The 13,567-nt window shown below is 38.7% G+C and overlaps 1 protein-coding gene across 3 annotated transcripts in view; it reads right to left on the bottom strand.

The window, feature by feature from the left end:
- The window catches only part of ITGA11 (integrin subunit alpha 11), a 245,237-nt gene that overhangs the window by 121,542 nt on the left and 110,128 nt on the right, over window positions 1-13,567 (bottom strand). For all 3 annotated transcript variants that reach the window (XM_053718501.1, XM_053718502.1, XM_053718503.1), the window contains 2 exons: window positions 13,227-13,375; window positions 2,628-2,768 (listed from right to left, as the gene is read on the bottom strand). In XM_053718501.1, the coding sequence (XP_053574476.1) occupies window positions 2,628-2,768; window positions 13,227-13,375 (290 nt within the window). The remainder of the gene's footprint in view (window positions 1-2,627; window positions 2,769-13,226; window positions 13,376-13,567) is intronic.

Genomic DNA, 13,567 nt, shown 5'->3' with positions numbered 1-13,567 from the left:
GTTAATAATTAGTTTACCTATGGCAAGTAGTAGGCAGTTGAGGCAATAGGCAGGCATGGCAATGGCAATTATGGCATGGCATTGGCAAAATGTACAACGTTTTGGTAACTAAACAGTTAGTTAGTCTAATTCTCACCATAGGTCTCCTCCTCTGTCTCCCACAAAATAAAAATGAGCCCGCCGTGTAGCTGTATACCGCCGTGTATACTCGGAGTCGGAATCGTCATCACATTCACCATCATCAATCTCAGGCAACACACTCCTGCTTTGCTCCTACTGCGTAACTTCGGCACTTCCAGAGACCGCCCATGGAGCGCCCATGTTGCTTTATTGGGTGACGTGACGTCAGTGACGTCAAAACGATGTACCGCGCACTTTCGCGCACTTTCTGTTACTTGTCCTGGAGGCTGGTCACGTGGGTAACGTTAATCGATTATCGCGTCTCAGCGCATCGATGCAGAATCGTTTCATGCCGCATCGCGATGCATCGTCAAAAAGATTATTTTTGACAGGCCTAGTTGATTCCACCACCAATGTAAACTCAGATTAAGAGATATATTTGAATAATGTTGTACATTGACAATTGAACAACTTAATAATATTTCAAGCTATGAAATATGTGTGTTCAAAGTACATGTTTGTAGTGATCTGTTAACATACGGTTATTAGGATAATAGGTTGTGGGTCGTATACACTTAATGTTCGGTAAGAGGGGAGGAGAGGTCACATTTACAGGTATCCAATCAGATTGTGAGGGAGCCTACAAAGCTTCACAGGTGAAATTAACAAATTGAGTCTATGAATAAGGCACATCAGCCGAAACGCGTCAGCCTGGCCTGTTTGTGACATTTACAAGTTTTACCACACTTGTTACTGCACGTGAGCTACCAAGTTTTTATTATGTTATAATAAAGAAGGATTTTTTATTGAAAGCAGCACTCTTTTTCATTATTAAATATAAATGTATACCTATACTTATATATATATATATATATATATATATATATAAAATTATATACAGATATATATATATACAGATATAGATATATACAGATATATATAGGAATATATATTTATAAATACTTAGAACATATTCTGCTATGTACAGAACATTGGAATGTGAAATATTTACAGTAAATACACAGTATAACACTTTATTAAAATTACTATTGCATGAATATGCTTTTACCTGTTTTCATCTACTTAACGGCAAAAGGCTCTAATGCACTTATATATATATATGTCCATATATGTATAAATATATATTTTTGTGTTTGTATGAGTATATATGTCTGTAAATTCATATATACACATATAAATACATAAATACATACAGTATGTACACATATGTAGACAAACACATATATATATATATATATATACATAAATATACATACATATACATCATTAGACATTTATACGTATGTATCTCTATGTTAAAGCCCTTTGGCGGCTTTTGTTTTCTAACACCTGAGAACATATATGTTTGAGCCCTTATAACTTTTGTGTGCAATAATTTTTTTAAATCATTTTTATTAGACAGTGTTATTAGAAGTGCAACTGTACTTTGTAATGTATTTTTTAAAGTGTTTTAAGCAACTTTTTATTTTCGCCAAACAGTTAACCACAGCTCTGAAATTGCAGTAATGATTCTAGCATAAATCACGATTGTGCTCACGAGATCGCTTTTACACTCAACTTTTAATACCAGCGGTAAGCCTGATGAGTGATAAAAACTCTCGCGATATACCCCTTATTGCAATGGCGCAAACGATTGTGCTCCACTTGTATTCTAGCCCAAACTGTAGTAAACCCTAAAAAGGTTTATTTAGGTGTTGTAAAAAAACATTTAAAATGTACTTTATATATTTTGCTTCCTTTTCCTCTAATTTAATTCTAAAACAAGGAGAACTATGGATGTCCACAGAAATATTGCTGGGGAAGGGGACAAAAAAGAACAGCAAATGTGCAGTAGAAGACAGTTACTAAAAGGGACAATATACTCTAAATGCCCCCCTTTAATTTGTTTCCAAAAATCCATTTTACTTGCTGGGGTGTATTAAATAGTTTATCTAATATTTAATTTACTTTTGTTTTGGCATTTGAAAAATCTGATTTTGCCTGTGGTGTCATAACCTATACTAAATTTTTTAATAATTAAGTATTGACAATAAAAGGTCTGTGTAAACATAGCCAGCAGAATAAATTACACTTCAGTGGTGGGAGGGTGTCTAGAACATGATTAAAATGCTCATTTTCAATTGTTCTCATTGGGCTTTGGTATACAGACATAGATAAGATAAGGAAGAATTTCTGTGTATACAAAGTGATAAAATAAGGAGATCTGATTTTCCAGCAAGCTCAGCACATTGTAATGGGTGGTGTGTTAAAGAACAAAAACAGCTATTTTGTGTACAAAAGCATACCTAAAGGAACAATTTCTCATACATGTTATGCTCTGCTGTTAAAATAAGTAATTGGAAACAATTTTACAGTAACATGTCCCTTTAATGTATAAATAAGCTTCAGGGAATTGTATGGTAGGTGTGTTGTATTGGATAGATTAATAAAAAAATAGAGCAGGGTAAAATAACTGATATCTTTTTAAGAGATCCAGGCACACTTACCTCTTTAAGAACATACACAGACACACGGCCTCTTTCCCATCCATCGCTGAAGTACATTGGAGCTCCGACAAGTAATACGTCTGTTAATCCATCATTATCCACATCCACCGAGTCTATCTCACTGCCGAAATATGATCCTATCTGACAAAGAGGAGCACACCTGCACAGCACTGCATGTCACATGACCAACAGCTCACTGCATCATTCTACACGTGTTAACACACTGCAATTTCATATCCCACCCTAATTTCACTGTATCACACCATTTGCTCTCTGCACAGCATTATGTCATGCTAACCGATTCATCATGCTGACCACTGACTAAATCATATAGCTCACACTCAGTTCAGCCATGTTTTCCTGGACACTTATGAGTTACACATGTTGCAGTGTGTGCAGAGGGGTTCCTGAGGTCATTGGATCTGTCTTCATATGGAACCAGAGCACGATCGGTGCCTCGGTTCCATATGAAAGCAGATGCCAGATTGTTACAGACGGTGACACTGTGTGTGTCATAGTCTGTAACAATCATCTGCTGGTGGTGGAGGGAGGTGTGGGAGAGAATCCTGGAGGTGGGTGGGCAGTTCAGCAGTGGAGGGGGAGGGAGTGGGATGGCCCTACACTACAGAAAAATAAAATAAAGGGACAGGGAGGGAAAGAGAGCTACACTACAGAAAACATGTTGGGGGCTCCCTAACTAATGATCCAGATGGGGGGGACCACTACACATATATATGAAAAGAAAAGAAGTGTGGGTTAGGCGCAAAATGGGACCCCGTGAGATAGAGCAAATACAACCGTGCCTCCTCAATCTAAATATCAAAGCTGGTGGGTCCCCACGACCTCCAGCCTCGATAAGAACTGAATATATAAAGACAAGAGGAAATGGTAGACAAAAAAGGGGGCGCACTAGTATGATGCTGTCAATTATAAGGGAGTAGGTATTAGCCCTCCCTATTTATATATATATATATATATATATATATATATATATATATATGGTTCTGCCTGAGCGTAGATAATATGTAAGACTATACTGAAGTGAGTATGAAAAGGTCCTGCTAGTCAAAAATTCTGTATTAAAGAACAATATAACAGACCTACAAAAATGAAAAAAAAAAAAACTAACATCAACATCCATATAGGTATTTAGCCATAAAAAACAGTACAATCCAATTAGCATCAAAGTACATATACAGGTGGCCCTCATTTTACAACGGTTCAATTTACACCGTTTCAGAATAACAACCTTTTTTTCCAGTCATGTGATTGCTATTGAAAAGCATTGAGAAGCAGTGCATGTATTAAAATAGCCAGTAGGTGGAGCTGTCCGCTTGAGTTGCAGCAAAGCCAAGCAAGCTGAAATTAATCAGTTTAACCAGACCTGATCTATCGAGCAGATTTCAAAGTAACAAGATCTTCCTGTCTATAAATCAGTCCAGATTGGAATGCATAGAAAGAACTGTTTGCAGAAAAATGCAAGTGAAATCTGTGTTGTGTGATTATTTTATTAGGTTTATAATGCGGTTTAGCAAATGTTTTTGTTCATTTAACTTAGTTTAATGATATATTCTGTGTTGTGTGATTATTTTATTAGGTTTATAATGCTGTTTAGAATTTAAAGTCTTCATTTCAAAGCTTTAAAAATAATGTATTAGGTGTTACTTGTGACAATTTTAAAAGGGGCCTGGAACCTATCTCCCTCACTTCCCATTGACTTACATTATAAACTGGGTTTCAATTTACAGCGGTTTCGATTTACAACCATTCCTTCTGAAACCTAACCCCGGCGTAAACTGAGGGCTACCTGTATAAATACGGTAGAATGTCAAATGCACAAGAATAAAATTTAGTATTGTGAGAATCCTATAGCAAATAAACAGAAATAACAATAAATATATAAAAAAAAGTCTCTTAAAATTCCAATGTCTTGCACATCAAACACCAGTGAATAGTTAGTACTAGTTTATAGATGGCAGGGTGGTGTGAAGATCAAAACGTAATCCAAAAAGAGGATGAGTGAGTCAAAACAGAAATCCCCAGTGCCCGGAGTACAAAAGTTCCCCTTTGGGGATTTACTTACACTCCTTACCCTCAATCAGTATGAGGTAAGTGTCGCGCAGTGTAGGTAGAAACTTTCTCTGGTTTCCAGGGAAATAGATGTCAGCTGTTGGATCCTGTCGATCTCTTTATCTCATGTGGCCATATGAAAGTGTATAGAACCTCCCTGTACATGTGCATATACCATGGATAGGCAGTCACTATATTCCTATGCTGTATAGCGTAGTCAGTGTAATTATTCACATAGCGTCATACAGAAACTACGAGTCGTGGAATATAGCATAATGTAGTTTGAAGGCTAAATCAAGTAATTTTATGGCTAAATACCTATATGGATGTTGATGTTTTGTCTTTCTTGTGAAATTATTTACCTAGAATTGAGGTTTAAAGTTGTTTATCAATCTTGATTAGTATACTAATGACTATCTACAGTGAGAACTGTGGGTTAGACAGTTGATTTTGTTTTTTAATAACATACCCCTTTTTACTAACTAGCTTTTATTATTATTTTTTTTTTTTTCATTTCTGTAGGTCTGTTATATTGTTCTTTATTACAGAATTTTTGACTAGCAGGACCTTTTCATACTCACTTCAGTATAGTCTTACATATTATCTACGCTCAGGCAGAACTATATATATATATATAAATAGGGAGGGCTAATGGCTAATACCTACTCCCTCATAATTGACAGCATCATACTAGTGCGCCCCCTTTTTTGTCTACCATTTCCTCTTGTCTTTATATATATATACTGATCCCACACTGCAGCAAATAGGAAAAATAAATATTGCTTTAAATGTTCATATTGGCAGACTGTCTGCCAGTACTTAAGATGGGATGACCAGTGGGGTGAGGGAGGGAAGAGAGCTGTCTGGGAGGGAGCAGGGGGTGGGAAGCATTAGGTGGGAGGAAGGGTAATCTCTACAAAATTAATCTTACACACTATCTAACTAACCCCTTCACGGCTGGGAATAAGAAAAGTGTGGTGCGTAGCTACAATTTGAGGCCTTCTAATTACCGAAAAGCAATGGCAAAGCTGTATATTATTATTATTATCGGTTATTTGTAGAGCGCCAACAGATATGTCTGATATTTCTGAACAAAGGGGATCGCAGAGAAGCTTTTCCAATCATTTGTGCCATTATTGCACAAGCAGTATGTAAATAATTTTAGTGAGAAACCCAGAGTTTGTGAAAAAGTTATTGATTTTTTTTATATGATCACAAAGGCCGTGAAATGGTGGCATGAAATATACTAAAATGGGCCTAGATCGTTGGGCTCAATTTTTGTTTAAATGGAGTAATAGCAAAAATGCTAGAAATTCTCTGGTATTTTGGTAAAGTTCTTCTCTGAAAGTCCCTGTAGTGAAGGCGTTAAAGGTCCATTATATATATAGAAAAAATTACATACTCTCGTTAGAGAATAAAAGACAATGGAATCCAGCCTCTTATCACAATGTGGATTCCATTGTCTTTCATTGTGTTTGCTGGGATTGAATACATTTGTTAGAGAATGTTATCATATAACTAATGACCCTGCAACTCTTAATTTCCACAAACAGTTTAAGTACCGGGTCAGGAGCCACAAAAATATATTGTTCCCAAGCAGAAACAGCCAGTGAACCAATTATCAGCAGTAGTTGCACAACCCAGCTGTCATTCAATGCGGCTCCTGTGAGGTATTATTATTATTAGGGTTGCACCAATACCATTTTTTTATGACTGAGTACAAGTACCGATACTTGTTTTCAAATACTCACCGATACCAATTACTGATACTTTTTTTTAATGTCATGTGACAGTTTACCAAACACAATACAGACTAATTATTTAAGATTCCTTCTTTATAATTATAAAGGACTGTAATTCAAAAGACATTATGAAATAATTAAAAAGTTCACTAAACATGTTTATAAATAAAAAATATTACAATAAAATATTACATTTAAAGGGGTGATGCAATTGGGTTGTAGGGCTGTTATATAACATCAATCTGACATTTGTATGGAGGTTCGACTCTAAGTTGAACAGTCTTTCACTTTCCACACTACTGCATGGGGCAGAAAGATATTTTTGGGCCATTTTAGCCAGAGCTGGAAATCTGTTTATTAACTGCCCAGTACTTCAGGGGTTTGTCTGAACGGGGTACAGTGATCTCTCCTACAATAATACAAATAACAGCAATTTGTATTGGCAGAACAGTAGTAAACCATTTTTAGTTTAGTCTCCTCTCCAGTTTAAAATGAAATGGGAACATGCAGTTTGAAAAAACACCACAAGATAGCATATGAGTAGGAAGTGGAGGTATCGGTTTAAGTATCGGTGCATTTGCACGAGTACAAGTACTCATGCAAATACTTGGTATCGGTACCGATACCGATACTAGTATCGGTATCGGTGCATCCCTAATTATTATTATTATTATCGGTTATTTGTAGAGCGCCAACAGATTCCTCAGCACTATTAACAAAGGCGGAGTACAAAAAAACAGTTATAGGGATCAAATGGGTAGAGGGCCCTGCTAAGAGTTGCACTGTTGTAGTCAGCGCTTGAGAAGGTGATCAACAAACAGCTGGACTCTTAAGCTTACATGCTAAGGGGGTTCAGGGGATAGCAATGGAGGAGAGGAACTGGTATAAAGAAAGGTTAGCATAGGTTGTATGCATCCCTGAGCAGTAGAGTCTTTAGGGAGCACTTGAAGCTTTTAAAACTAGAAGAGAGTCTTGTGGAGCGAGGCAGAGAGTTCCACAAGATGGGAGCCAGTCTGGAGAAGTCCTGTAAACGGGAGTGTGATGAGGTGACAAGAGAGGAGGAGAGTAGGAGGTTGTGAGCAGAGCAAAGGGGACGGGAGGGAGAGTATCTGGAGACAAGGTCTGAGATATGAGGGGAGCAGTGCAGTTGAGGGCTTTGTATGTCAGAGTGAGAATTTTGTGTTTGATCATAGAGGCAAGAGAAAGCCAGTGAAGAGTTTGGCAGAGAGGTGCAGCAGATGAAGAGCGAATTGTAAGGAAGTTGAGTCTGGCAGAGGCATTCATTAAGGATTGTAAAGGAGCTAGGCGGTAGGTGGGGAGACCAGAGAGGACAGAGCTGCAGTAATCGAGGCGGGAGAGGATGAGAGAGTGGATTAAAATCTTAGTTGTGTCTTGTGTAAGGAAGTGTCTAATTTTAGAGATGTTTTTAAGGTGGAAGCGGCAGGCTTTAGCCAAAGACTGAATGTGAGGAGTGAAAGAAAGATCTGAGTCAAATGTGACCCCGAGACATCGGGCATGCGGGGTAGGGGTAATGATGAAGTTGTCAACAGTTATAGAGAGATTGGGGTGGAGAGATTTGAAGAAGGGGGGAAAATAAGGAGCTCAGTTTTGGAGAGATTTAGCTTGAGGTAGTGAGAGGACATCCAGTTGGAGATGTGAGAAAGACAGTTAGTGACACGGGTTAGCAAGGAAGGAGAAAGGTCTGGTGCAGAGAAGTAGATTTGGGTGTCATCGGCATACAAATGATATTGTAAACCGTGGGACTTTATTAGGGAACCTAGTGATGACGTGTAGATTGAGAAGAGAAGGGGACCGAGGACAGAGCTTTGTGGTACTCCGACAGAAAGTGGTGATGGGGCAGAGGAGGCCCCAGAGAAGGGTACACTAAAGGTACGGTTTGACAGGTAGGAAGAGAGCCACAAGAGGGCTGTGTCACATATGCCGAAGGATTGGAGGGTTTGGAGCAAGAGAGGGTGGTCAACAGTGTCAAAGGCTGCGGACAGATAAAGGAGAATAAGCAGAGAGAAGTGGCCTTTTGATTTTGCTGTAAGTAGGTCATTGGTAACCTTAGCAATTGCTGTTTCTGCGGAGTGATGGGGACGAAATCTAGATTGCAATGGGTCAAGGAGGGAGTTTATTGTAAGGAAATGGGATAGTCGTGCATAAGCTAGTTTTTCGAGAAGCTTTGATGCAAGAGGGAGGAGGGAAATAGGGCGGTAGTTGGATGGGGAGGTAGGATCAAGGGAAGGTTTTTTGAGGATAGGTGTGACCAGTGCATGTTTCAGTGATGAGGGAAATATACCGGTGCTGAAGGAGAGGTTGAAAGTGTGTGTGAGTATAGGGGTAAGGGTGGCAGAGAGGGAGGGGAGTAGCTGTGAGGGGATAGGGTCAAGGGGACAGGTAGTGAGGTAAGAGCGCAGTATAAGTGCCAAATGAGAGCATTTGAGGGGGTGAGAGAATGGAATTATGTTGAGAGCTGATTTGATTTCTTATGGAGTTTATTTTGTTATTGAAGTGGTTGGCAAAGTCTTGAGCTGACAGAGAAGTTGTATTAGGAGGTGGGGGAGGGAGGAGAAGAGTATTGAAAGTGGAGAACAAACGTTTTGGGTTTGAAGAAAGATTAGAGATAAGAGTAGATAAGTAGTGTTGCTTATGGAAATTAAGGGCAGAGTAGTAGGAGTTCAAGATAAATTTGTAAGGTTGAAAATCAGCTGAACTCCTAGATTTTCTCCAGTGCCGCTCAGCAGTACGGGAACATCTGCGTAGGTATCGTGTCAGAGGAGTATGCCAGGGCTGAGGATGAGTGTTTGATTTCCGAGCTGTGGTAAGAGGGGCGAGATTGTCAAGGACGGATGTAAGGGTGGAATTATAGTGGCAGATAGATTGGTCAGGGCATGAAAAGGAGGAGAAGGATGAGAGGAGAGGTTTGAGGGAATTAGAAACCTGTTGTTGATCTAATGACGTAATGCTTCTGTGAAGTTTGGTGTGAGGAACAGAAGGAGGGAGAGTTGTAGGGAGGGATGATATGTTGCAAGTAAGGAGATGGTGGTCAGAAAGAGGGAAGGGCGAGTTTGTGAAGTTTGAGAGGGTGCATCGATAGCTAAAGATCAGGTCAAGGGAGTCAAGATATTTTTGTGACAAACCAAAAGGTATTTTTAACTATTTGTTTAACAACTTAAAATTAAATCCTGAAAAGAAGCAGTTGTTTATTTATTTGATCTACTTTCTTGTAATTTAGCTCTGAAAAATGTGCTTTTACCACACGCTGAAATACATGCTACATGTCCAGTACTGTATGTATCACTTGGCAGGTTGAATACTAAAATTTGATGCACAAAAAGTTTCTCCAGCACTTATGTAGAATAAAAACAACCTTTGTTCCAGCTTTGAGTCAATAAACAGCAAATCATTTAGTCAGGGCCGCCATCAGGGGGTGACAGGGGTGACTCCTGTCAGGGGCCCAATGGGCTAGGGGGGCCCCAGGAGGCAAGAACTAAAAAAAAAATTTTTTTTTACATTTTGGCAGCCACCAGTGGGTACTACAGCAGAGTGCTAATTGAGCATGGGGAATGTTATTACAAGGAGTAAAGTATTAGCATTTGAGAGGATTTCAGAGTGTGCACTAAACCACTATGCACAGTGTGAGACAGACTTGGCACTTTGTTTGTAGAGCGTGTGCCTGAGTCAGACGGCTGATCACTTTCATTTGCAGAGGAGGTAGGAATTACTTAGCAAATGTTTTTTATTTCTTTGTGCAATTTAAGATTGTAACTTCAGTGTGGTAGTAGTTGTATGGTGGGGCCAGGGGTTCATAAAAACAATTTTTTTTAGCAGCAGTGTATTTATGATTATTTGACAATGCTGTAGAAATTCTATATTTAAAACCATGCAGAAATTTTTCCTCCTCAATACACAAATGATATATTACATTCCAGTTTACTGCCCCTTTATGCAAGGACTTTCCAGATACAAGGAGGCATTTTATCTAAGATTTTTACATCTGCATAACATGTTATACTCTCAGACTAAGATTGCTCAGTGTTGGAATGAGACAGGTTAACTTAAAACTGTTCAGTTTACTCTACAGCTGACTTAATTTTGAAATGCATACCAACAAGCTTAAATCCTGCATTTAACCAGATCTAATGGTATGAGTACCACAGCTTATGGTTCCACCAAGACCATATAGAGTACAGCATTTTCAAAATCCACAAGTACAGCTGACAGATGGGAACATTTGTACACTATATTTGAAGTGGTGCTCTTGGTTGGGGAAAATATCAAACAAACATATGTCAACCTTTTAAAAGTACTTTTCTTCATCTAGCCATCTACCCAGATCATTAATGTACAATTTTGAATTCACAGAATTATTTTTGTTTGCACATTTACAAATATGATTCTTTAAAAAGTGATCTCTTAATTTCTGCATTTTTTTTATCATGCATGTCACACACTGTTGATTAAGGGGATGCAAGGTGCATAAATGTTTCCTCCTGTGAGTGTTTCTGTGGGTGTCTGTGTTTATGTCTTTGTGCTTTGGTTTGTGTCTCTATGAGTGTGTATGTATTTTTTTCTGTTGGTCTCTGTGAGGTTGGGTGTGTATGTCTTTGTGCATTTTCTGTGGATCTCTGTGAGGGTGTGTGCATATGTCTTTGAGCTTTTTCTATGGGTGTCTCTGTGAGGGTGGGCGTGTATTTGTCTTTGTGTATTTTCTCTGGATGCCTCTGTGAGGGTGGGTGTGTATGTCTGTGTTTTCTGTGGATGTCTCTGTGAGGGTGTGTGTGTGTGTGTGTGTGTGTATGTATGTCTGTGTTTTCTGTGGATGTCTCTGTGAGGGTGTGTATTTTCTGTGGGTGTCTCTGTGAGGGTGTGTGTATGTCTTTGTGTGTTTTCTGTGGATGTCTCAGTGAGGGTGTGTATGTATGTCTCTCTGTGTTTTCTGTGGGTGTCTCTGTGTGTGTATGTCTTTGTGTGTTTTCTGAGGCTGTCTCTGTCAGTGTTTCCTTGGGTGTATGTGCAAGTTTGAGTTTATGTGTGTGTGTGTCCATTGTCTGTTCCTTTTTAGGACATTTTGACCTAACTACTAATTATTCACATCTTTCTACAGACTTTGAGACTAATGAGACCTTTCCGGAAGTCAGCAATCTACCATTTAACCTTTAAATTATTGTTTAGGCAGTTCAGGGCCCTTCCTTTCAGCCACTGCATGCTGTTGTCATAATTTAGTTGGCATCTTCCTTTACAAAAAGATAATCAGAACTCCATATTTTGTTTTCTAAATCTCCTTTTTTTTACAACTGTAGTCTACCTCATTACTTGTCAGGTCAATGTAAACAAGTGCTGAGTGTCTGTTTGGGTGTCTGTGTCTGAGTTTCTTTGTGTGTCTGCTAGAGTGTCTATATGTGAATCCTTATTTGTAAGTGTGTGTGTGTGTTTCAGTGTATGAGTGTGTCTGTGTGTTTGCATGTTACTACCTTTACAACATTTCCAAGTTTAAATAGACAATTCAGAATAAAGTGCATATACATTTTAGTCACTTGGTCAAAAATTGCACATGTCAAAGGAGGGGGGGGGGGGGGGCCTGATCAATGGTTAAGTCAGGGGCCCCAAAATTTCTAGTGGCGGCCCTGCATTTAGTCATGCAGTATGATACAAACATTATGTTGTATATGGCATTGAAGATAGGTGCTGAATCCTATGTATGTTTATATTTCAGTACAAAGGCCCATAGCCAATTGCCTACTTTATCTAATAGTAAACCTACCTCACACAGCATACCACTGTTGCTGGCCCTCACTGATTCTACCTTAACAATTTCAGTGCACTGTAACCACACAACGCTGTATTACATAGCATTACCTTCATAAAACACTTTGACTACACCACATTTTTCTTCTAAGAATAATACTCAGCAATATTATTTAAAAAAGGATATTGAAGTATTTGAAAACGTTCAGAAAAGGGCCACAAAACTAATAACTGGAATGGAGGATTTAAACTATGAAAAGAGGTTAGTTAAATTGGGTCTGGTTACTCTAGAAAAAAGATGCGTGGGAGATGATATGATTATTTTATACAAATATATTCAAGGTCAATATACAGAGTTGGTGGAAGCTCTGTTTTTTCCAATGCAATTGTTTGTGAGAAGAAGTCACAGTTTAAGGGTATAGAAAATAATCATATCTCTGGTTAATTTTAGAAAATTGCCCCCAAAATAAAGTGTAGTGTTGTTTTATTTTTTAAAATAAAAACAAAGCAGTTTTAAGGGCTTAAAGTGAGCAGGTTTGGGGTATTAGAAAAGTGCCTTTGCATTGCAGTCTATGGGGCTTTGTGTTCCCTGTAAATATAATTGTATATGCTTATATATTTATGTGTTAATATGTGTATATAGATATAAACACATAAATATATATGCATATATTCATATGCTGCCCATCGCTGTGCGATTTACCCCCTTTTGCTGCGCTAGGTTCTCTGCTGTGTCTCACAGCATGAGAACAAGGCTCCCATTGGAGTCTATGGAAACAAGCTCTCATGAGCGCAAAGCTTCTCTGCAATGTGAACGCGAGGTTGCATTTGCATTGCACTGAACTTGTAATTACAGTGCACCATTGCATGCACCGGTATTACTGAGTGGAGCACAAATATTGTGCTTGCAAAAGCGCAATTTTGCGCTCCACTCGTAACCTAGCCCTTAGCCTCTTAATTAGACAATCATTAGACAATCATACAATCACACACATCCCCTTTGTGCCCAGCATTGGTGTTTACCCTTCCTAGTTACCTGCTCCCCCTTTAGGGCCTGATGTATGATGAGGTTATCCATGCCTTGCATGCTGAAGATGATCACTTTCCCTGTGTGGTTGAAGCGTGGTGCTCCAGCTACGTACAGCCTGCCACGTTGTGATGTCATCACAGAAGTAACAGTGTAACCTGTGCAGAAACAGAGGATGTCTATAAACTGGGATGGTAACTTACACATTTATATTTAGGCATAATGATACAATTTGGTATTGCTGTACTGCTAATATAAGGCAATAACCAAATGTCACTTAGACCTTACATTGGGTTAGATTATGAGTGGCGCTTACAGTTGTGCGCAAGTGATATCCGGTTTATTGCGCC

Source organism: Bombina bombina, chromosome 6, assembly GCF_027579735.1.
Source record: "Bombina bombina isolate aBomBom1 chromosome 6, aBomBom1.pri, whole genome shotgun sequence".
NCBI lineage: Eukaryota > Metazoa > Chordata > Amphibia > Anura > Bombinatoridae > Bombina > Bombina bombina.
This window is presented reverse-complemented; position numbering and strand designations above follow the sequence as displayed.